The sequence below is a fragment of the Anguilla rostrata genome, chromosome 4 (assembly GCF_018555375.3).
Source record: "Anguilla rostrata isolate EN2019 chromosome 4, ASM1855537v3, whole genome shotgun sequence".
NCBI lineage: Eukaryota > Metazoa > Chordata > Actinopteri > Anguilliformes > Anguillidae > Anguilla > Anguilla rostrata.
In genome coordinates, this window is record NC_057936.1 from 19,194,186 (window position 1) to 19,218,546 (window position 24,361).

General features: G+C 41.1%; 2 protein-coding genes across 5 annotated transcripts in view; both read right to left on the reverse strand.

Moving 5' to 3' along the window:
- Positions 1-939: 939 nt before the first annotated feature.
- On the reverse strand, positions 940-15,987 carry LOC135252728 (twisted gastrulation protein homolog 1-A-like). Its single transcript, XM_064331164.1, has 5 exons — positions 15,011-15,987; positions 13,871-14,023; positions 5,736-5,835; positions 3,764-4,027; positions 940-1,443 (listed from the first exon to the last, which is right to left on the reverse strand). The coding sequence occupies exons 2-5, from the start codon at positions 13,994-13,996 to the stop codon at positions 1,262-1,264; spliced, it is 672 nt and encodes a 223-aa protein (XP_064187234.1). The 5' UTR covers positions 13,997-14,023; positions 15,011-15,987; the 3' UTR covers positions 940-1,261.
- A 392-nt stretch (positions 15,988-16,379) lies between these two features.
- LOC135252726 (ankyrin repeat domain-containing protein 12-like) overlaps positions 16,380-24,361 on the reverse strand; it is a 30,098-nt gene continuing 22,116 nt past the window's right edge. For 3 of the 4 annotated variants that reach the window (XM_064331160.1, XM_064331159.1, XM_064331161.1), the window contains 6 exons: positions 24,165-24,312; positions 19,454-23,904; positions 19,093-19,191; positions 18,743-18,886; positions 18,433-18,528; positions 16,380-17,661 (listed from right to left, as the gene is read on the reverse strand). In XM_064331160.1, coding sequence (XP_064187230.1) covers positions 17,476-17,661; positions 18,433-18,528; positions 18,743-18,886; positions 19,093-19,191; positions 19,454-23,904; positions 24,165-24,312 — 5,124 coding nt within the window. In that variant the 3' untranslated portion in view covers positions 16,380-17,475. Of the gene's footprint in view, positions 17,662-18,432; positions 18,529-18,742; positions 18,906-19,092; positions 19,192-19,453; positions 23,905-24,164; positions 24,313-24,361 lie in introns of those variants that run through there. The other variant, XR_010329465.1, reaches the window with a different exon arrangement.

Genomic DNA, 24,361 nt, shown 5'->3' on the forward strand with positions numbered 1-24,361 from the left:
TTTCAGAACACCAGGGGGCATAGTCTTTGTCTGGCACAATTACACTACACTCCAGAATGTTTTTGAAATGCTTTTGCTTGTACATGGTAAAGATGCACATTTTCTTTCATAATTTTCTTCCACCCGGTTACATTTAAGTCCAAATACAAAGGACTTGTGAGACCACAGAGCTGTGAGACCACATAAGCTGTTTTACAACACTTAAGGGATCACTGGTTGCTATTCTGTTCTAAAACAACCTCAGAACTGTGAGGCTATTACGCAACTGCTACTGAGCAGGTATAAGGGTGTAAGAACCAAATTATAAGCTGCATGCAAGCGGGAAGACAAACCATAGTTATGTTCACCCAGGGAGAGATATATATTTTTTTTTTTGCATTTTCCTGTGTGTCGCAGGGAATGGCTCGTCGCTGCTGACATCAGAGCAGAGGGCAAGGTTGCAGTTTGTCCAACGGTGCATTGTTTTGACAGCCTCTACCCTTCTGCCAACTTCCACCCATAAACACAACCAAATGTGCTTCACATTTAATATGCATTGCTAAGGCATGAAGTATTGGAAACAAACACAACTAGCTCCAAGCAATTACAGCTAAATTATTCTATGGCAGTGGAGTTTCTTTTCTGCTCTGTGGCAAAGAGCAGATTTTACTTTGGATTATGTGTGTTTTTTTTTCCTTGCAGTGGTTGGCACACCCCAGCTTTGACCCATTACAAGATCTTCTGTTCCAGTTTGCTGTAGATTGTACCAGGCACATATTCAATTTGCTGTTAAGAACACCATTTCAAAACGATTATGAAACTCAAGATTGGACAAACAACATCCCAATTACTATAAATTGTAATGAAATAAAATCTAAGATATTAAGACTTTAAAGCCATTTATAAAACAAAAGCATTTCAATTTCAATGTAGATGCACCTTAGAATGATTTACTCTTCAGACAGTCACCAAAATCTTTTATTTGGCATGTGTGGACATATTAAAAAATGAATTGACTTTGTCAAGGTCGACTTCTGGGGAAAACACTATACATCTCTGGAGAAAACCTATAAAAATATCAAAAATGTACAGGAAAAATATAGAAAAATACAAAATAATTTGGCAAGGGCAAATACTCGTAACTTTACATCGCAAAACTGAAGCACACTTATGCATGTCAACCGTGGTCCATCTTGCCCCGTCTGCCTCTCTTGTGTCAAAATACGGCACTCCCTTGTGGTGCCCCCACGCGCAGCTCTCCAGGAGAACCAGTCCACGGGCCTCAGAAGAGACAGTTCATGCACTTGACAGCCTTGCTGCCGTAGTCCAGGCACTCGGGCCCAATGCACTCGCAGCAGGCGTTGTGAAACCAGCGGTACTTGGAGCCACCCATGGACTCGCAGTACAGCTTGCACTGGCGGATTGATACGCAGTCGTCAAAGTACACCACTGTGCACAGGTTATCTGAGTCGGGGAAAAGCACAGGAATAAACTCATCAATGAACAGCAAGCACAGTAGCACTGTTACACAGCCTGTTATGTACCACTATAAATATCAATCCCCCTCAGCTGTACTCAGCTGTGTTCAAAGAATCTTAACTGGACATCAGAACAGACTAACCCTTTACATTAAGGTCCCATTAAATATCTATAAATACAAGCTAACAGTGATTTATTCTAATTAAAGTACTTAAGCTAAGAAAAATGTCTAAGCAATTGCAAGACACTTTCACAAATTCTCACTGTACATCAAATTTAGGAGTTTGATTAAGTGTATTGCTTCATGCGTAATTAATGGGACTTTATGATGCTACAAAATACAGCTTATGCCATACAAATCACCATGACATCCACCACTAATCTATTGGCTTCACAATGGCACACTTCGAGGTTTACATTCTCATAGACGGTAGTAGTGAGGCTAACAGTATACATTTTTTTTTCCAAGATCATTTATGACATGGCAGTCCATACAAACACAGGAAAGTAGTAAGGCCTGGGCTTGAAAATGACTGCCTAGAGACCAATTTCAGGGTCCACCAGTTCAATTGATGTCTTTTTCCATTTCCTAAAGTACAGAGCTACAGTACCCAAAGAGGAATTCAAATATTTTTTCTGAACTTCTAGAAAAATATCACTAGGCCTATAAAAACCTACCCCTATTTTTAAAAGACAAGATATACAAAACCATTTGACAAATAGTCGTTTACCCCCTTTTGGCCACCACAATTAGGAGAACTAAATTTGTGCCTGTAAGTAAATAGAGACTGACTTGTTAATCCACAAAGCAAAACTAAACAGGGATGATTGCCAATTCCTTAACAAATTAAACAAGACTTTCCACTCAACAGCGCTGCTTCAGTTTTAAATGGACCTATCACTTTAGTGGGAAAGCAATCAGATAATATTTTTTAAACCGATTCTAAATGTAAACATGCTAAATGTTGGAGAAAGACTATCATTAGCATAAAATAATTAGGTGTGTATGAAGTAGGCAGGGATTGGGGGAGAAAGGAAGAGAAAGGGAAGGAAAGAAATGGAAAGAAAGGAAGGAGTAAGGGAAAGAGCCTGTGGTCAGGGCTGTCTATTAAGACTATAACTGGAAAGCCCTCTCTGTTGGAGAGCTCTTTAATGAGTGTCCTTTTCAGTAGGAAAACAGAGCAGAGGTCATGGGTTCAGCTCCAATCTGGAAGGAAGAGAGGAAATAAATCCAGTTCCAAATCAATTAGGATCATTTTACCAGCCCTGGGCCCAACTGGAGCGCAACACTGCATGTAAACTATGTGGGCCGCTTGAGGTGCATGCATGGATGATTTCTCAGAGAGCTAATGGGCTTTTTAGACAAGACACCAAAGTAGTTTGCAGGCACGTCCACGGGTTCTCACGGGCACGCTTAATAAGCCCCCTTCCAACTCATTATTTTTTCATTAAATGAAAAGAACAAGCCACTATTTGATGTTCATGTTACAGGGGGTCTAATGTTTCCTCTGATTAGTGATTTCCCAGGTGGACACACCTCTGTCCCGGGTATGCAGGTGTGTTTTCCGGATGCAAGGGGCCCCTGCTTCCCTTCACAGCTTCTCAGCCTCTTGACTTACTTTAACAGCCGTTATTGGGCTGAAGCCATATTAAACCCTTCCAGTCATCTGAACCGTATCAAGTCTGTGCTTACTGTTGTCTGTTCCAAGGTAGACTATGATTTTGCATGAGGCTTGGTCAGGTTAAGAGTTTTGTTTATAGTTGTTATGAGCCTAACAAAAGAATACTTTGCTTCCATTTTATATTTCTTCCATATACATGTGCTGTAACAAATCCATTCCACTCCACTGACTGTCTCTTGCATGTCCCTAGTCTTGGTATACCCAATCACTGAGCTGGGAGGAGGAAGATACAGGCATTTCACATCTTGTCAGAAAGTGTAAAAGTGAACCTTAAAAGGCTAATACCTCCCAAAGTACTACCTCTTCCAAAAACCGCACCTCCTGTGGCTGCTAAAATGTGCCAATTAACAAGAGCAGCTGGAAATCCTTGGCCTTGTATGTGGCCATGTCACATGGTTCTAATTAAGTCTGCACTGGCATCCAGCCAAGTGAACGTTGGTCTTAATTAAAACAGTGGAAGAGAGTGGTTATGTTCTTAACCAAAATATCTTACCAATCTGGAAAATCTTAAATGCATTCTGTTTTATGTAATAATTATAAACTGCATATGAACATCATTTTCTTGACCCAGCAAAATCCTGTATGTGGAATACTGAATACTTCAGGGTTGTGACTACACCTACCTTGGGTGCCATCATAGCGAGCGTGAATGCTGTTGCCTGGCAGCGAAACGTTCTGGTGCGGGTCGTCCACCGTCTCCAGGAAGGAGACTAGGCTTTCGTGATGGGAGAGCTCCTCGGCCACAGGAAAGGAGACCACCATCATGTTGATGGGGGCGTCGCCCTCTGTGAGTGCGCGGAAGAGCGATGGGATTGGCCGGTGGAGCTCTTCCACTGTGCTTTTGGAGGTGGCCGGTGTGTCGCTGTAGTTCTTAGGATTGCACATTCCTGCAGCAAGAGAAGGGATATGATGACCAAGAGACAGACAAAAACAGTGAATAATAAGAAAGAAAAGAAAGAATCGGGAGACGAAGAGAAAGGGGGGAAATAGAGAAAGAAAAAAAAACAAAATGAGAAAGCAAGGGAAGAGTCTAGAGATATAGTCCACACATTACTCCGACACACCCATATGATTGATGGATGACATTTTAATGCACTTGGACCATTTTGATTAAGTGAATCTTGCACAGCTGAAAATAAAATCAATTGCTATAACTTTAAGGCACACAGAGAGCTCACCAATACAATAAACACCACATCCAGCTGCATGTTCCCCTCAGAGGAGAGACAGAACCGAATGATTCACATTCAGTTTATCATGGAAAGGTATCTGGCATGATCTCCAGACTGAATACACTACTTCTGCCTGGTTTAGATTCTGTTTCTTGCTGAAAAACACTTACATGCCCATTAGGGACTGTATACAAACAAGAAGCAAATGCATGAAGTTCTAGTCATGGAGACCCTAACCTTATTAAACAATATTAGCACTCATCATAAAAGTACTTCCTTAAATATTTCCCATTTTCTTCCCCAACTTTTACCGTGTACATTGAAAAACTGCTAACATATATGCATAAGCGCGTAACAAAACAAATTAATTAGGAAAATATTAATTATCACCAACAGTAGGTTAATCACCAATGGTAGATTGAATGCACTGTTTTAATGATCAGAGTTGTAACTTTAGAAACCTCTTTTCCCTTAAAAGGAAATTCAGTAAAATGATGATACAAGGGTTATTAATCTGTCAGGCACCTTATTTTAATTATTACTTGTTGGTCAGAAGCCCTACTGAGATTTATTGAGTATTTGGACAAACATTAGTACTTCATAACTTCATGGATAACTAAACAAGTAAATTACACCTTTCAAAGTTTATTAATCAAAACTAAACTGATCAGCCTTCTGAAAATGGATCAACTGGATCAAATCAGTACCAATCATATAGGAAGGCTCGGCAGATGTGTCACTGGCTGAACATAATGTGAATCATATAACATCATCCAGTAAAATGAAAGAACTTCCTGGCACATTTTAAGTGCGCTGCTGACAGAAGTTCATTCTAGTGTATTCCGTAGCGAATATCCATATCCCCTACACCACAAACTAAACACTGCGGCAGGACTTATATACACACAATACTCAAACAGGGCTGCATTTAACCTCTAAGCCCTCTGCACTATGGAATGAAATGCTTATATAATCCAATGGAATTGTAAGTGTGTGGTTTGATTAAACTAGTGTCTTTTCCTGAGGTCAGGGAATACTTTTTATGCTTTGTCTACAACTTTTGTTTTAAATTCCCTCTGAGGCAAAAAAGTCCATGACAACTCGATTGTAAAGAAGTGTCTTACCAAATATTTTGATTGACTAAGGATACATTGCTTTGATCCAAGTGCTCCACATTCAAATTCAGACCAACAGCTGTATTTACACCATTTCCAGGCAAAGCAGTCAGTATTGTAAAAACAAACCCAACAGAACTAGAGGAAATAAAACCAACATGTGATGCTATAAAAGAAAAGGATTACAGAATATGCACCAAATGGAAATGAAAAGCCAAAAGTATTTACTGGGTATCACTGGACATCAAAACGAAACTTGCTGTAGAGCCAGTCCTTGTATCTGAAGGGCGAGGACACGGCACACTCACCCACACAGTCGCAGCACTCTTCCCACAGCGTACCCAGGCACAGCATGCACTCCTTACAGCAGGAGCAGTTCCCGTCTGTCGGTCTGCACTGGCACAGCTCCTGCACAGCAAACATGATGTCACAATAATGACCAATACAGACAGAGCAAACAGACACAGATACAGGCCAGGACTGTGACATCAGAATCTCATATGGGTTATGTAGTTCAGAAGTATCGTTAGAAGACAATATTGGGTCAATCGCTACTTAATGATACTGTTATTCTGCCCATATTAAAGCACTTCTTTCCTGCAGAAAGGGATGTCTTTCAAGAAGACAATGTTCCCGTCTACAAAGCAGGATTAGTCACCTAAACATTGCAACACACATATGCCATTAATTTTATGGCTCTCACAGTCACAGTCAAGCATTTATTCTGGACATTCTGTAAAAACACTTGAAAAAATGTATCCACTTCCATAAAAGAAGCATCTTTCTAAATGACTTCCTCATGGAAAAGATGTCGTATTCTTCCTGGACAATTCCAAACACTTGTAGACTACATCTCGTGTGATGGCCCAAAGCCATATGAAGTAATTTCAAATTGGTTTTCACATTTGCGTTTACTACCTGTGTACATATAAGTCGATACAGCAAGGATAGACCAATAAATCCTGTGTATAATCACACAAGCACCAGAGAAAGGCAGAACAAGTAGCATAAAAACCACCATGAAATCAGAGCAACCGCTGGAAACCCAAACACGGACAGAACGTAAACGACTTGATGGAAAGACGGCTAAACCCACACACAACAGCTGGGACTCAGCACCCGCACCCGTGTCAGACTGACATGCTAATACATACCACACAAAAACGCAGAAAATATAAAAAGGAAATGGGACGGCGTGTGCGAGCTAACGTTTCGTTTAAACCGCAAGCCAGCCTCACGCACTAAAACATGAGTGGAGTAAGAGAAGCACCTCGAGCACATGTCCGAGAGTTCGCAGCGTGCAGTGAACTAAATGGCAGAGAGAGAGAGAGAGAGAGAGAGAGAAGCCAGTGGACCATACGAATTTAGAAATAATTACAGAGCGGAGGAGTGCTTTGCGGCGTTTTTGCTGGAGCGAGCTAACCCCCTCTTGCTGTCTGGCGCAGCGGTCTGAGAGGAGAGAAAGGCTCGGGTTCCAGATGCGCGGGGCGAGGAGGAGGTCCGCCCGGCGCTTATCTACACCGCCGCTGCCACCGCCGAGACCCTTTCCAGCGGGTCGGCGTCCGCCACGCCCTGCTGCCGTTTGTGGAACGGAAACGGTAAAGACTCTACTGCATGCGCACCTCTCTGGGGGAGTGCAGTGTGCCTCCTACCCTGTGCCCCTTTGAGATCACTGCTGGGCGTCTGCACATGACTGCCACACTCCCACAGAAGCCCAGCTGTGTAAACTACACCCACCCACCCCGACACAAAACACCGCTCGATGCTCAGTGCCATAATTCACTTTTCATTTATGTAGAACTTTACCACTAACTATTCTGTGAAATCAGAAATATTTGTATTTTATTGCGTAAATTTAGATCAATGTTATTGGCTGTGAAAAGCAGCCCCACAAACAAAAGTGACTCATTAACTGACTGACCTCCAAGCGACCAAAAGTTTGGAGATCCACCAGAACAGTCACAGCCTCTAAGCTTTTCTTTTTCCACTAGCAAAACACAAACTGTAGCATTCTTTAATAAAACAAATAGAAAACAACAAAATAATGAAACTCAACAAGTTGGAGCCTTGTAGATAATGATTACACGGCATAAACAACATGACATCCAGAATACCATCATTTTCCAACATAACAAAATATAAATTAAACAAATCAAGTAAGTGAGACAAGCACACATTCACAAAATAAGTGCTGGTACCATTTATGAAGTAAATACTTTTGCATTAAGCTAGGTCCACAACTGGATTTTTTTGCAGCTAGAAGAAGATATCCCATTAATCTTTTTCCTAGATGAATGGAGAAGGTACAACTGGACTGGCTCTCTTTCTCCTTCATGCTAACAGACCTCTCTCCTCAGAGCACTCAACACAAAACGGGGTTATGCATTCCGCAAAGTCAAGGTCAGAGCTATTTCAGGAGGGGAGGGGAAATAAAATCAAGGGACGACAACACCTGGTACGTCCAGTGCTGTCCGTCTGAGGAAAGCTGCCTTTTCTCAACTCCTGGCTCTCCTGTTCTTGGAAAAGAAAATACTTACATAGAAAACACAGCAGTACTGGTTTGCTATGCGCCATTTTGGATCATTTATGCGGAATGACTACTTCACTACGTTTGAATTCGGAAAACATTTACCAGACAAATTCACCTGCTTTTCATTGCAAGGAAAGTAACTCAATGTCGTTTTACTTAATATTCTTAAGGGGAAACACTGTGGAATGTATAATTCATTTCAGAACAGGATGAAGAACAAAAAACTAACAGACTCAAGGACAGATGTGAGACTCACAAAAGAAACAATACTCCAAGAAGCTACAAGAGACACGTACATGGATGTGCATTTTGCATTACTTGAACTAACTTTATGACTATGCATAAAGCTGTAATCCACAAGTACGGTCATTTAAGAGACTCGATCTATGAGCAAATAGCAAACATCTTCTATTGCACTTGAAGCCATTTGCCCTCCTGTCTGTCTCAATGGCTGCTTGTTTTGGGTAAATACAACTCTGAGGTCAGAGACATTTTTAGAAAGGGAAAAACCACAATTCCCTGAGACACAAACAGAAGTCGACTGTTCTGGGAGAAAGTGCTCTTGGGAGAGAACATGCGCAGACTTGCCCCCGCTGATCTGTCGTGTGTGTATTTTAAAATAGTCGCCACGCCCAATTAATTAAGGGGCCTCGGCGACCGCCGGCTGTTTGGGAGACTCTTGTGCTTGCTGTAGATGTAAGAAACTAGGCAATGTCCCGCCCGGTAACCATTCCGTAGCCTACTCACACCGATTTCCAAGGGACTGAAAAGAAGCTTATGGCCTGGCACGGCACAGACTACCGCTTTCAGTTCATCGTCAAGAAACATCAGCCAGGCCTTTAAAAACAAGAATTCTTTTCATCTTCTGCCCACGTCACCACTCGGTTCAAGAACGGCACGAAAACATTTACGACATTTACTTCAGACCTCCCAACTTGGGAGAAAGTTGGAAGGACTGTGCTTAGATGTGAATTTGGCAAGAATACCAGACCAAAGTGATCAAGCTTTGACTCCATAACTGCTCATACAGCCACTTAGATTACCATCTGAAGAGTAAATAATAAACATTCAATTCAATGATCATTACAATCACGAGTCAATTAGGCACTCCATGCAGAAAGATAAGCGAGAAGTGTGCTGTAGTGGGGGGGGGGGATCTTCTGGACTGTTCCATTTTTCTATGAACCAGACCTAGACTGGCTACACAGCCACACACTGACTCACACACCCAGAGGAAACTACAGGGAAACCACCCAGCTGTAGAAAACCAACCCCACCACAGCCACCTCGGGGCACCCATCATCCACAGAGGAAACTGTTGCCACATGAGAAAGTGCTCATGTGGGCGTGGGGGTTATTTAAATTGTAGGAGCAAAAAAAAAAAAAAAAAAAAAAACGAACGTCAGGACTGTTTTGGAACATTCTGTAATCTTAATCTTATAAGCATGCAAAAAAACCTGAATAAAGGAATGAAAAGAGCATAAATTCATTTTTGTAAATTATCTGTGACAATAATGTGCAAAACTCCATTGTATCTAATACACGGTGCCGCACCACAAGTTGTTTCTCCAAGATACATTTATAAGCCAAAGACTCTGACCAGCAATACAAGTTATTGAAAAAATAACAATAAATGATGATTGGTAAGATCTTTTCCATTCATATCTAGATTAAACAATACATACTGTCATCTGAAAGATGAAAAACTGTAAGTGAAAACTGTATATTCTGATATATATCTGATATATAACAGAAGCTAGTAGTTGAGACAAAAGCAACTGTCAAAATAAGCAGACTAACGCTAAAATCATAAATCACATGACCTTCAGGGTCAAGGTTAAGCTGTTCTCCAAACCACTCAGAATTATGCGGTTCATCCAAACACAAAAAGCAAATATATAAACACACTCGCGCAAAGACAGAGACAGGCACAAATGGTCACAAACACACAGATTCGGATCGGCAGCGTAAATCCATTTGACGTGAGTGCTCTGAGTTATGGAGTTCTGGGAATGCGTTCAAGATTTTTTCAGATAATCAGGGGAATTTATCAGCATTCCACAAAGTCAAATTCCCCTGCCAAGGGAGATGATTTTTCATGAGTAGCTGAAGCTTTGAATGCAGGCATACGACAGGATTTTTTTCAGAGCTCTGCAACAAGCACCTTTAAAATAAAGAAAACTTTGGCAATGCACAGTGCAACCTGCTTGAAAGAACAGCATTATTCTTACAAGCGAAATATTATCATAAGAGGAGGACAAGCAAATGAATGGGCCAATGAAACAGGCAAATTTGTGTCAAGAAATGTGCTTACTCACATTCACACAGGTTCTCAACATTAAGTGAACAAAATCATTCTTGAACACAGCTGTTAATGAAATAGAGCAGTGGCAGTAGAGTATGTATAGTACGGCACAGTGAAAAAATCTCATGTAGGCTTTTTAAAAATAAAAATTTGAATTTCTACCACACAAACTACAACAGAATGTATACAGTCTAAACTGAAATTAGGCTACACACATACTGTACATACACATGAGCACAGACACACAGAGAAAAGTATGTATAAGCCCACCAAATCTATGAGTTGGTAGACTGACTCAGAGCTCTCCCATCTTTAACTGCTTCCACCAAGTATTAACTTTGGTGGGTGGACACTTATCCAAACAAGACATTCCAGTATTGTATTCTTTGTCAATTTCCCGAAATTTGCTGAATTTCTTTTCCAGTACAGAACCGTGGCTTACAAGTTAAGCTGGAAACAGATTTAATGCATTTTAAATCTGGGGTGTAAGACAATCAAAGGACAAAACTTTATATTGAAACTGTACATATGCAGTATCGACCATAAAAGGGATGTGGTTAAACTGAAGTTTGTTAGCTGTAGCTTCAGTGACCATGATCCACTTATATGTGAGTAGCAAAGGTACTCCCTTACTTCCTGTTGTAAATTCTATTTTTTTCCATTCAATTCAATTATATTTGTATAGCGCTTTTACAGAGAACTGTCACAAAGACGCTTTACAGAGTAAAAGTACTTCCTTATGTACAAGTCTGTAAAAAGTGGTTCATTATGCCGGCTGTAACAGGTGTTGCTTCTCTAACATGTCTGAGATTGAAGCCAGCTGCAATTTGATTCAGGAAAGAACCCAACCCAGATTAATCAATCACTTACACATGTGCACTGGTACCAAATTATTGCCCTTAGCAGATACACTAGTACACTAGGTATTTGAATGTACTAGTACTAGATGTTTCTTGACGATGAACTGAAAGCAGAAGTCTGTGCCATACCAGGCCATAAGCCATAATCTTTTTGGTCTCTTGAAAAGTACCCTAAATAAATACAACAAAATTTATCATGGTAAAGGCATATCAGATCAACTGAATAAATGGTGAAAAATGTTCATACATTGCAAATGTATTATTAAATATTAAATACAAACTTATTGCATCACCTGCCAAATTCTACTCTACAGGTATCTGAAGACCAAGAGCAAGGCTTAAAAAAGATCTTTCTGCCCTTTCAGACAAAAAAAATTAAATTTAGTGTTATGTCACGCTAGGGTATAATAAGCTATTTTCTATCTCACTTAGCAAGCTTACAACATACCCAACAAACATGAACCAACAAACCCCACCACCTCAGACAATCTCTTAATTTTGATCTTTGGCTGGAATGACATGTAGATGCATAATGTCTGCAGAACTTTTGTAAATGCACAGGCCTCATCCTTCCCTTTACTACCATACAGGTTTCAATTCATGCTTGCTATACAAGCAATGATATTACCCAACTGCGACAAAAATCATCTTCTGAATTGCTGAGGTAACACAGAAGGGAACCGTTCCATTTCTCCAGCCTGGCCCTGTTTGGAACAATGTTGTATCCCGACTTTAATACTTTTTAAATTTTATCAATTTTTTCTCCCAATCTGGGATGCCTGATTTATGTGCATTTGTGCTTGTCGCTGCGACCTCCACAGCAATCAGCTCTCTTCCAAAATATGTGATGTCAAGCCAGCTTTTCTTTTCACTCACAGCCAACCGGTTATGGCCCCATAAGCACCGAGTTGGAGGAGGACATTTCTGCATAACTTGTGCAGGCAGACTGAGAGTCCAAATAACCAGAAGCGGTTACTGGATTATGCCGAGATACAGACATCGTTCCCTCCCCCTCCCACCACAGTTCTGTGAGCTTTGTGAGGTTGCCCTTCGCTGCAAATATCTCCTTCAAATGAATACAGGCATCCAACAAATTCAAGCAGCCGGCCGCTGCATCGTATGAGGCATGATGATCATTCCATCAGGTCAGCTGGAGGACTGCACCATTTGCATGGCTGGCACAGGCAGACCTGCTAAACCAAAGGAGCCCAGCCTGGACTCCATTTTTTTGCCTGTGACGTGTGTCATTGCATCAATGAGTTGTATTTTTTCCTAAAGGCACCACCCACGAAGGCTGGAAGCCCTCTATCCATTTATCGGCAAAGAATGACACAGTGCATAATCTTGTGCCCTCAAAGGCTACTACAATGCCCTTGGGGCCACAACCACATGAGGCATGATCACTGATGGGCAGTTTCCTCAGAAAAATCAGAAGTAACAAGTATGCGCTGTGGGGGCAACAAATTCACAGGTTGCTGTTAAAAGCATAATGACCCACATCACTGCAAACCTTTGAAATATCAGGCTGTGTGCAGGCCATTTTCCCTACAGCCTGGCTTATGGTACAACTAGCAAAGGGTACTTAGTTAGCAAAAATATATGTTCCATGGGTTATATTATGTTACATATGTGGATATTATCCACTTTAAAACATCACAGCTAGACGGTTTATTCCAATTCTGTAATCCACAACCCTTAACCATAAAGAAAATATTACTACACAACCACTGTAATATTTAGAATTATATTTTTTACATTTATTTCTGCCAAGAGCTTGAAGGATTTAAAAAAATGTGTATCAGTGAAATTTTCGTTATCTTAAACAGAAGCACCAACATTAAACACACTGGCACAGATCTTCTTTCAGTATCCACCGCCTATGAGCCAGAGCTGTCAATTTAGGGTGAAACAATAGCACAATACCTAGTCAAAATGTGGTGTTTTTTCCAAGAACAGCTCAAAAATAACTTAAAATCAGGATACATGGTCAGCTACGGGCACTCAGACAAATTCCTGCTGGCTCAGAAAATCCTCCTGATCTGCTATGCAAGTTAGTTATAAACGGCCAGTCAGACGTATCTCCTCCATTTATGCATATAGAATCTTGATTGACTGCCAGCAAAGACCTTTTTAAGACAATAGGAGAGGAGCAATGCATGACTTGCAAACTAGTTGAGCTGCCCTTTGAAGTACCCCACTGTAGTAAAAGCAGAACAACATGCATTCAACACTGAGGAACATCAATACAGCAAATGTGCTACATCAAAGGGTGGAGGTCTGCAAACAGTAAACCACAGCCTAGTAACATTAAATTGTTGCATACCTGAGATTCTACCAAAAAACACAGAATAGACCTTAAGCCCACAATTCAAGAGAGACCATGTAGTTAGAAAAGTATTCAAAAGGACAAGCCAGAGACAGGAACGAGTACAAGCACCCATAAAAAATTACAATCACGAGATCTCAATCCTTTGGTATTGTGGGATTTTTGAATAGTATAAAAGATTTCCACCATTTTAAGGGCCATCTATACTATTTGAAAATCTCATATTTTCACATTCTCCCACTAGCAAATTCATTGACTAATGTTACAAAGAGTGTCGCGTCAATCTCAACGCAGAAAACAATTCTGCACACCCAGGTGTTCTTCATCATGTGGCAAATGCAAAATAACTATCAAATAAAACACAGAACACTCTGAGGCACAGAGGGATCACTCTGAAACGCAGAGGGGTCGCAGCTTCTCACCTGAATAAGGCACTTGCTGACATCGCTGGCGCAGAGGGCTTTATTGCAGGCGGCGGTCAGTGACAGCCCAGAGAGAAAGAGCATGAGCGCAGCGGACGCTGGAATCAGCGCGTGGCGAGGCCTCATTTCGGCTTCTCCGAGAGCGAAAACAACCTAAAAATTCAACCATAAACGGGACATTGTTAAGACAGGAATCACATTATTAACGCCAACAGGTAGATGAACTCTACTTCATAAAAAAAAAAACGTTGATCATTTTAAATTTATGAGAGGCGTTGATGTCCTGAACATCCTATATATATTTATTTTAAATAATGTTTTTATTATTACTAAAACACAGTAAATAATTCGCACAAATAATGTTGCGGATAATTGATTTCGCTGATCTCTGCTGTGTAAAGATTATTACTGAAAGGACAATCTGGTACAATGTTTTCGTGGCTCTCACCACACTACTAACTGGATTCTTCACAGACCACAATGCAGGAAATTGTATCTATTTTGAATAACGCACAAATAACAATAAGGACAAGCACACTGAAAAGTCCATGATAAATACTGCAATGTTGTCAACACGTTACCACTTTCAATCAAGGTTCAACGGTTCATCCGCTTTGGTAAAGTGAATAGGCAAACTATAGCTAATCCATAACATTAATTGTAAAGAAACTACCCAATCTTTAGTCACATCCCATTGTGATTTTGATGACTTTTTTGGCACGTGAAACTGTTGCATGCGAGAACTGAGCAAAAACATACTCCCACCCAGTTAAATAAGTCTCCCCGTGTTTACTGCGTTGTTTCGGCCAAAATCTGATTGCAGTAATAACCTTCTCATGACTGCACATTCGTTCCCTCCTGAACATTGATTAGCACTGCTACGAGAGCCGAGTGTTTCCAAGCGTTCCACAAAAAGAATAAAAACAGAAAGAGAAAAACTAAGTTGTCAGTGTTCAATTGTAACCCTAATATACAACTTTGATATCCTTCGGGTCCCTCCTTTTAACTCGTGCTTTTAGACAGGAGTCGCAAAACGAATACCTTTCTAGAGCTTTGGTGGGGAAAAGACATCAATTTACAGTTCCTAAACATACACCTATACGCTCAAAAAGCGCACAACACATTTATTGTTAAACTTACCTTGAAGCTGAATTGATCTTCTGCTGTAACTAATGGTTATTTGAAATATTTTTGTTTCAGTCCACTTTTCAGGATGAAATCATAATGATGTTCTTCTGTCTCGATGGCGTGAGTTTCTCAGCACAAAGCCAGAATGAGGCAGTCGGGCGCCTTAAAGACACACAAACTATTTTCCACAGAAGGCGCGCCGAAGAGCGGCCAGTCAAAGCAGGTAGGAAACTTGAAACTAATCCGATGGAAGAGGCGCAGACCTTTGCAGTGCCCTTTTGAAAAATGTCGGATAATTATTTCACAAACCCATCCATCAATCCACTAATGCAGCGTTATTCCCCCCTTCCTTTGAAGTGAAAGCCGCTAACTAAGCATATGGGTGCAACGTGAATTATATTTGTCTATCATAAAAATACAATATAATCTACATTTTCAGGCGTGCTTTAATAAGAATATAGACAAGTAATATCCGCGGCTCTAGCCAATGCCCAAGCCAAAGAAGTGGCAAATCGAACTCACTACTCTCAAATGGCCGGACTTCTTGTTGCTGACTCTTTATCATGCCAATAGCACTATTGGCTAAAATGCCCGATTTAAAGTCTTTTTGTTTGTAGTCTTATCTAAAGCATTGTTCTGAATCTTTGCTTGGCGTTAAAAGGTCATTCGCGGGTCTAATTTACGATGGTTAGCCTCCAGGTCCACATTTTAATGCAAATTAAGTGTAAAACAAACGAAATCGGTAGTGCATGGAAAAGCGTTTGTAGAAAAGCGAATGTAAAGGTAGGTGTACAGTCCTATTCAGTGGATACACTATCGAAGATCAGCAGCCGCCGGAAAAGGAAGTGGCTCATTAGCCACACACGTTATCTGACCACTTTGTATAAAAATGACCCACACGGGCACCATGTTCACTGCCAAAAATTCTCAATCAAATAAGCCTAAATGATTAAGAAAACTGGCCCTTAACTAAAAAAAAAAACCCATCTTAATGTCATATTCATGTGTTACTTTATTAATTTAAAAAAGCGTACTAGACAAAGTTTTTGAAATATGACCTAAACAAGTGCTGTGGCAATGAAATTCTGTCCCGAGACAAGTCTCCATTCACAAATTTTAAGCGCATGTTGCCACCTACTGGTGTGACAAGAATACTAAAATACACATGTTAATTTGAACCAATATACCAAAACCGTTTGTCGTTAAATACGTTAGAACTTCCTCAAGAAGCACAAAAATTAATTAAGAATACGCAACTACCTGTTATTTTAAAATCTGTATTGTTTGGGATACATATTTCCCTGTAAGGTAGAAGTGACAATATTTATAGCTAAGGAAAGCACAACAATAAACACACAATATGAAGATAAGTAATTAACCCTTTTCCATTTCACAACAAATAATGTTTATTAAATTATATTAAATTATATTACAAATATGTACATAAAAATAAGAAGTAAATATCAAAATAGACACTATTATTGAACAATTGTTCAAAGGCATTATAATGTAAAAATATAAATATATTTTAGAATCTCAATTTGAACTGTAAAACGAACATTTTTCTGTAGGGAAACAACATTGAACTTATTTTAAATGTACTCCAGGATCAAAAGGGGAAAAAAGGTGAGTCTCCATAGTTGGTGCTCCAGGAAAGAAATGTTTTAGAAGCAATTACACAGTAGACCTGACAGCAGTCAAAGGTACAGTTTTTGAAAAAAGTACAAATTTGCAATGCATGCACAGCATTAATGTCACAAGTAAAAAATAATAAATAAAAAGAAGACTGCTGAAAATGGGGGAAGAAACGGGGAAAAAAAACCCTGACATGCATAATAATTGGTCAACAATGTAAGACAAGATATAAAAAGCTGAAATTTGGTCCATTAAAACAGACACTTTTGCAATCAAAATATTAATCTCTTACTGTTTTTACAAGTTAGATACAATAACAGAACTATTTACAAATACACATCTGTATAAAATAAGTTATTACAAAAATTAAGAACGCAGTCCTTACATGTATAAACACTAACTGCTGAAAAACAATAATTATATAGTAATCTTCTCTGAAATCTCTGGCAGATGACAGGCACCCCTCTGGGATTATTTTCTGATCTATGTTCTCTCTCTCCTTGGGGTTTCAAAGACCGCAACTCCCAGCACTGCTGGGCCCATGACTACACAGTAAGTGCCTTGCAGTAATTGCCACTACAAGCAGCAGCACCCTGTCTGTGCTGTGGCCTGTAGGGTGAACACAAATGTCGTTAGGTTTGCTCCACCTCCACCAACCTGAGCACTGCACAGTGGGTGACAGGCATTGAGTTGTGATTACCATGTGCACAATTTTTCATCCACAGGGACTGCCAGCATTCCTGGTCTTAGAAAGAGCCATCACGTGGCCCTGTTGCACACTTTCCTGTGATAAAGCGCTCTGAGTCTCGCCCCGTGCCATGTCGCGGCCGTAGTCCGCGGCGTCAAACGGGGGCCAGTTCGAAGTCGTCGCTGACGTCCACGAGCGGGATGTAGAACTCGGGGATCTGGAAGATGCTGATGGACTTGTAGGCGGCGGGGTCCAGCTCCTGGAGCTTGAGCTGCCACTCCAGGCGCTGCACGGCGTTGAGCGCCGCCGCCTCGTGCTGCTGCCGCATCAGGAGACAGGTCTGCGGAGACACCGAGCGCCACGTGTGACACGTTAACCAGCCGCGTTCCCCTTTCTTTGGGGCTCGAGGGGGGAAACGAGTCTAACCATAACCATGCCACAGTCTGCCTGGACCTGATCCAAGTCAAGCCTGATTGAACTGAGTTTAGGTTTTGATCTGGCACAGGGCCAGAGGGATTTGCTATTATTTGCTGCCATCTTCTGCAAGTAATCAACATTCTGAACATGCTCTTTACACGATTAGTATTCTTCATTTTAAACTCAGTGTTAACAGAATACCCCCCCATTTAGAGTATTCATAGTTAAAATATTGCCTTATTTCAAAATTGTATTCTCAATTAATGCTTTATAAGGTCTCATATATTCAGAAATTTTCAATATCCAGATTTATTAACAGAACATCATGGGGCATATGATCACAGCCGAACATATGAAACAACAGATTGATTATGACACTTTACGGGGCATGTTCTCAGTCTGTTTAATGAGAGTACAGTACACAGCTGAGAGGGGACACTTCAATTTAGTCCTTGTGGAAACCCTTTTTCAAAGTTTAAAAGACATGGCAGCATTTTCTAAAATGAGTATTCCTGCTTTTTATAATCACAAAGTGTACACTGCAACAATACCATGTAATCCATTTTCTATCGCATCATGGTAAAATAAAGATTAGGGGGATTTGTTGTGCAGGGTTAATCCAGACCTAAGATGCACTGCACAGTGAACTGTGAAAGTTCAATCCAATTAAAAAATAAAAAACAGAAAACCTTACCTTCAGCTTATCAAACTTGTCATCAACATCTTGTAACCAAGACATGAACTGCCTAGCATTGAACCGGTCCCGGACGGAGGTTTTGCAATCATCCCCCTAACAGCCAGAAAAAGAAACAAAAACTGAAATCAAATGTAATAAATACATGACAAATTTGTGATCAAGAATGAATGTACTTCACTTTACAATGGTACTACATTTCTGAATAACACAACCAAGCCTGGGCTATGGCAGCTTGGAAGACTGCTGTTCTGCTCAGTTAACCATTAAAACTTACAGCAATTAGGTGTGTGTGTGTAGGACTGCTAACCTGAACATCCTGTGGCATGTTGTAAACTTCAGCGTCCAGCAGGACTGTGCAGGCACTGAAGGGAAGGGCCTGATTGGCTAGTGTTCTCGCTGCACGGTAATGGACACGCAAAACCTCTTGCTCATTGGAAAGGATCAGCTTCTCCTGGGAAAATGATGGGAATCTGCATTGGTGTTCAATCGCAACAACAAGCTTCAACTTCCAAATTTAACTCAACGCAACCATTTGGCACAATTTTGTTTTCAATTTTATTTTCATTAAAAAAATTAATATCTTCACAAAAAAGAAAATATTCACAAAATTAGCCGCAAACTAACGATGAAAAGTTCCTCTTTCTTATGGAAACATACCCGTTCAATGCTGTGTTGCAAGCGCAGCTTCATGCGAACAACCTCCTGCTGTTTAAACATCTCTTTTAGTGGTTCAAGTAATGAGGGAGGTGGAGTTATCTGTTATCCAGGGGGGGAAAAAGACAATTATTTCTGAATTAAACCACATTCAATTAAAATAACTTGTGTCCACGTCCTGACACTTAATTCTTGGGAGTTAATGTTTACACAGCTTGTACAACCTGGTTTTCTAATGTGTAATGTAGTAACTGTGGATCATTCGAAAAGAAACTTAAGCTGAAGTATTAGTGTCCAAAACTGCTTCTAAAAATGTTATTTGCTCAGGAAATATTTAACTCAAGAATGCATTTCCTTGACTTACAGTTGGAATACAGAGCTTGCCAAGTGGGTTTCCATCCAGGAGGTAGGATCCGTTGAAGGTCACATATTCATCATAATACTGTGGTGCTTGCGGAATAACATTACACAGGACTTTCCGCTTCTCTTCAATCTTTCTGCGGATATGCAGGAACTCATAGTAAGGGTTGGCTCTTTCAGTCTGGTAGGGCTCAATCTCCTCCAGCTTCAGAGAGTCCACAATGGCTGCCAGAGACTGCTGGGTCCTCTCTTTAGGGTGCAGGACGGTGGGCCCTGAGGGGATGGAATGTGGGACTCGATGCATCTTTCTCTTCCGTGGATGGGGCAACTGTATGTCATCCTCTTCCGACAGTCTGGTTTTGGATTTGGCACCACTAGAGTCAGAGTCCCCTTCTCCTGGCTGTGGAGAAGAACTTCCTGAGGGAACGTTGCTGTGCTCTGTTGGGAAATCCCCTTGCAGGCTATTGGGTGAGGAATCGAACGTATCCTGCTCCAGTTGTTGGAATTTCTTGTCAGGTGCAGCTACAAATGCAGTCATATCTTCACATGTTTCGGGCTTCACTTCAGTTATGGTACAGACCTGAGGGCTAGTTCCTATGGGAAGACACATATTCTCTGGAATTTCCAAAGAGCCACTCCTCTCCTTGCTCTCTTGAGCTTCATACAAAGTATTTTCTTCCGGTTGATGCTTAGCACCTTGACAGGATACCATGACCGCTGACAATGTAGAATCTGCAAATTCATTATTGTCAGACTGTAGATTACCTGCTCCCATGGATTCATTCATGAGTCTTTGCTTAGTGTCCTTTGGAACAACACTGTCTGTTTCCATGTTTTCTTGAGCATCCTCAGGCTCATTCAGGCTAGAGTTTTCAATGTTGTTAACCATTCCATGTGTTCTAGTATTAAAGGAAGCAGTAGAGAGACTTGTGCTGCTCTCACAGTGGATTCTAGTCCTTCTAGACAAATCAATGTACTGCTTCTCTATTGTACGGTCCTCCAATTGTCTATCTGCACAACAGGGACTATCTTCCAATAAGCTAGGATTTTCTTTCTGTGCAGAATCACTCTCAGGTCTCTGCAACAAATCCACAGAGAGGTTTGTGCACACATCCTGATGCTCACCACAGCAGTCAGATACTTTTCCATTTGAAGAATCTTGCTGCTGAGAAAGAGGGAATGAACAGATTCCTTTTGTATCCACAGGTAGAGACTCCTTATTTTCCATAATTATATGTTCTGAGGGTGACTTCTCAACTGAGGGTTTTGTTCTAGAGTCTTCACCTTGAGGACCCTGCACATCTCCCTCAAGCAGAAGATCAGCGACACTGTTCTCCTTTGTTTCTGTGGCTGGCTGCAGTGAAGTATCTGCTTGGGACATGCTGACACGTTCACCTTCGTTTTTATCGGAATCCTGGCTGCCTGGCTCAGAAACAAGACTAACATCTAGATGGACACGAGGACTTAAATGGGTTCCTTCATCTCCAGTGTCTCTTGGAGTATCAGCAGTGCAAATACTGAGGCTTGGGAGCAGCAATCCCGGAGTCCCGCAGCTTTCTGCACTGCTTTCAGGTCTGCCATCTGTGGATATAAGTTTGTCATCTTCATCCTCTGTTGAGCAAGGGGTCTCTTGCTTGTTGGACAGTGAGGTCCCTTTTTGTGGAACCTCATCAAGAAAACCATCACATTCATTTTCATGGACAGCAAAGGAAGACTGTATGGTGCACAACTGAGAATCTAAACTTTCCTGTACAAAACTGGAGTCATACTCAGCTAGGGGCCTTTGTGTTAGCACTGCTGTCTGGCAGGAGCCCTCTGAACTAGCCACTGAAACCACAGACACAGATCTGCACATTAAGCCGGACCTGTCGCTTTCTGCCTTTCCAACAAATGCTGCACTTTTTGTGTCCAGCGATACAGATCTTGTACTAGTGGCTTCCTTCGACACCTTCTCTTGGCTGTGAGCCTCACAAACATCTGAGCTTTTGGACCGAAGGTGGTCTTTGGTAAGGCACAGCTCACTGGGTGAGTTTTTCACCCTATCTTTATTCTTCAGCTTGCTGAGCTCTGCCACTGGTTGGTGTTTCATCCTCTCTCTTTCTTTCTGCTTGATTTTCTCCTTGTGTTTCCTGTGCCACTGCTCAATCTCCTGATCTTTTTGGCTCAACATTCGCTCAAAGCTGGTCTGCATGAGGTCATCATTAACCAGCCTTTTCTCTTTTGGTCGAGCATCTTTAGGAGCAGGTGAGGATTTTGATTTTGCCCCATCAGCCTCTGCTTCATTCATTTTTATTTTACTGGTTTTTGTTTGCTGAGACTTATGCCCATCTCTGTGTCTGTCAGCATTTTTGTCCCTAGTCCTTTTATCTTTCTCCAGAGGTTTTAAAATATCCTCCTTATGTTTTGTCTTGTCAAGGGGAGTCTTACTGTTTTCACATACACTGATCCTTTTCTCTGTAAGGAAAGTTTTCAAGTTTGAGTTGGAGGAAGTAATGTCCTTTATTTTATCTTTTTTCTTTTTCTCATTGTCTTTCTCTTTTTCTTTTACTCTGTCAAGTTTACCTTGATCTGCTACTGCAACTTTTTCAGATGTTTTTCCTTTCTTATCTATGCTGTTTTTCTCTTTATCTCTGTTCTCTGTTGGACACCGCACTCTCTCTTGCTTCTCTTTCTCGCTCTTTCGGTCCATTTTCTCTTTGATTTTTTTGTAGTCTTCTGGCTTTTTTGTCAAAAAGATGGGTTTTGATTTTTCACTCTCTCTTAGATTTTTCTCTAAGGGTGAATGTGAGCAACCAGATGTTACCTTTTCTCTCTCTTTCAATTTGTCTATACAGTTGAGGAGTTCACTTTTGTCTCCAAAGTACTCAGCTTTCTGTTTCTTTTCTCTGTCAGAATGTTTTTTATCCAACTTTTCAGACTCCCTCTCCCTTCCTGGCAACCTCTTATCTGTTTTTTCTCGAGCTCCCTTCTCTGGTTGGTCTTGTAGTTTGTTTTCGGAGATGGGATTGTCCTCCAGTTCTTCCTTCACACCAGAAACTATAGACTCCCAATTGGAAATATGACAATCTGTCTCTTCTGCTGTCTTCAACTCCTTTCCCTTATCCTCTCTGCACTGCAGTTCTTCTTTCTCCTTTTTAAAATCTTTGTCCTTTTCCAGCTCCTCTTTCTGCTTCTTATCTTTGCTGTGAGAGTGCTTTTCTTTTGTTGTTCTCTCCTCTTTTACCAGTGGCACATCTGCTCCCTTTTGAAGAGAGCCACTTTCAGGCACTTCATTTTTCTCAAGCAGAAGGTCTTCATTTTCATCACTCTTGAAAAAGTTATCTTTCCAGAATGCTCTGTCAAACTCCAGATGCCTGTGGCTATCTTTCCTGGTATCTCTTGGTCTGTGTTTGTCCTTCTCTGTCTCATTCTCTTTCCTGTTTGTGTCCTTCTCGTTGTCGTTGTCCTTCCTGTTCTTCTCCTTCTCATTGTCATTCTCCTTCTTGGTCTTGTCTTTCTCCTGATGTTTCAGTTTGTGCTTCTTGATGACTTTGCCTTCTTTGTCAGTCTTCTGCAAGGCATCTTCACCATCGTCCAAGTTCTCTCCTTCCTCATCACAGCTGAGATCTTTGTGGTGGTACTTGCTCTTCTCTTTATGTTTTAAGCCTTTACTACCAGAGCTCTCTGATGAGTTGTACAGTTCCGGATGGTTGTTGTGTTTCACGCTGTCCACCTGACTAGGACTGTCTCCAGAGGACATGCACAATTTCAAATTTTCCTTTTTGAGAGGACCAGACTGCTTGTCACTGTGGTTATGCTTGGGAGACTTGATTGATGACAGAGGAAAGAGATGGACAGAGTCTTCGTCTTTAGGGCTGAATGACATCTTGAAGGAATCTTCTTCTCTAGTCTGCTCTGGGGTCTCTAGACCAGGCACTGTCGTGGAGGGGAGCAGACCTTTGCAGTTTTCCTTTCTGTCCTCTTTCAGCTCTTGGTTTTCTTTATTTTTGCTTAGGTTTTTGTTAACATTGGATTTTCCTTTCTCTTTCTGTTCTACAGTGAGGTTCAGTTTTTTGGTCCTCACGTCAGCTTTCTGTACTTCGATGGTAAGTGGACAAGTGGAAGAGCTCTTCCTCTCTGGGGAAGTTTCATCGCTTGAGCTCACAGAGCTGCGATACTGGATGCGTGATATTTTTTGCTTTTTTGACTTGCAGGTACGTGGGGACTCACTCCTCTCTTGGTTGTCCACAAAATGGTTCTTTTCAAATGAATCCTTCTCTCGCTGTCTTGACTCTCGCTTCAAGCGGGGTCTGCCCTTCAGTGCATTGTTGAGGTCCTCCTCTTCCTCATCCTTGAATTCATATTCATCCAATCCAGCTGTAGAGGCAGATGTGTTTGTTGCATGTGTCTGTTTGCTGTCCTTTTCAGTGTCTGAGTATTCCATGTTGTCATCAGCACTGGTGTGGCCTTCAGAATCTGTCAAATTGAAATAAAAGTAATTTTAGGTCAGAATTCCTTTGGATTTCAAGCACACTTTGCTTTGTTTTGAGACCTTCTCTCAAGACATACTGCCTTGCCAAAAATATTCTGCAGCGTTGACATAATGCAAATGTAGAAGTATTACTACTTCAAAATGTTAACTAATATTCATGTCACAACGTTAAAATTAGTGAGTAAATGCAGTGTGGTTAATAGACCGTCTCTAACAGTGTGAGTTTGGTTAGGCTTAACCCCACCTGAAGAACGGTCATCTGAGTTGGACAGCTGCACATGGCCCTTCAGCAGCTCCTCTATCTCCTTGGAGTCGGCCACATCCACGGGACGCTCTCCACGGTTATTGGCCTGGAAGGGATTGCCCCCATGCTGCACCAGCAATCTCACAATCTTCCATTGGGGATAAGCAGATAAACAGCTTGTTTAAAATCAAACCTCC

Coding starts and splice junctions, on each gene's coding strand:
- LOC135252728 (XM_064331164.1), bottom strand. CDS start 13,996: ATGAGGCCTCGCCACGCGCTGATTCCAGCGTCCGCTGCGCTCATGCTC. Junction 4,028..5,735: donor AGAGTGCTGCGACTGTGTGG/GTGAGTGTGCCG, acceptor CTCTTGCTGCAG/GAATGTGCAATCCTAAGAAC. Junction 1,444..3,763: donor TCGCTATGATGGCACCCAAG/GTAGGTGTAGTC, acceptor TCCCCGACTCAG/ATAACCTGTGCACAGTGGTG.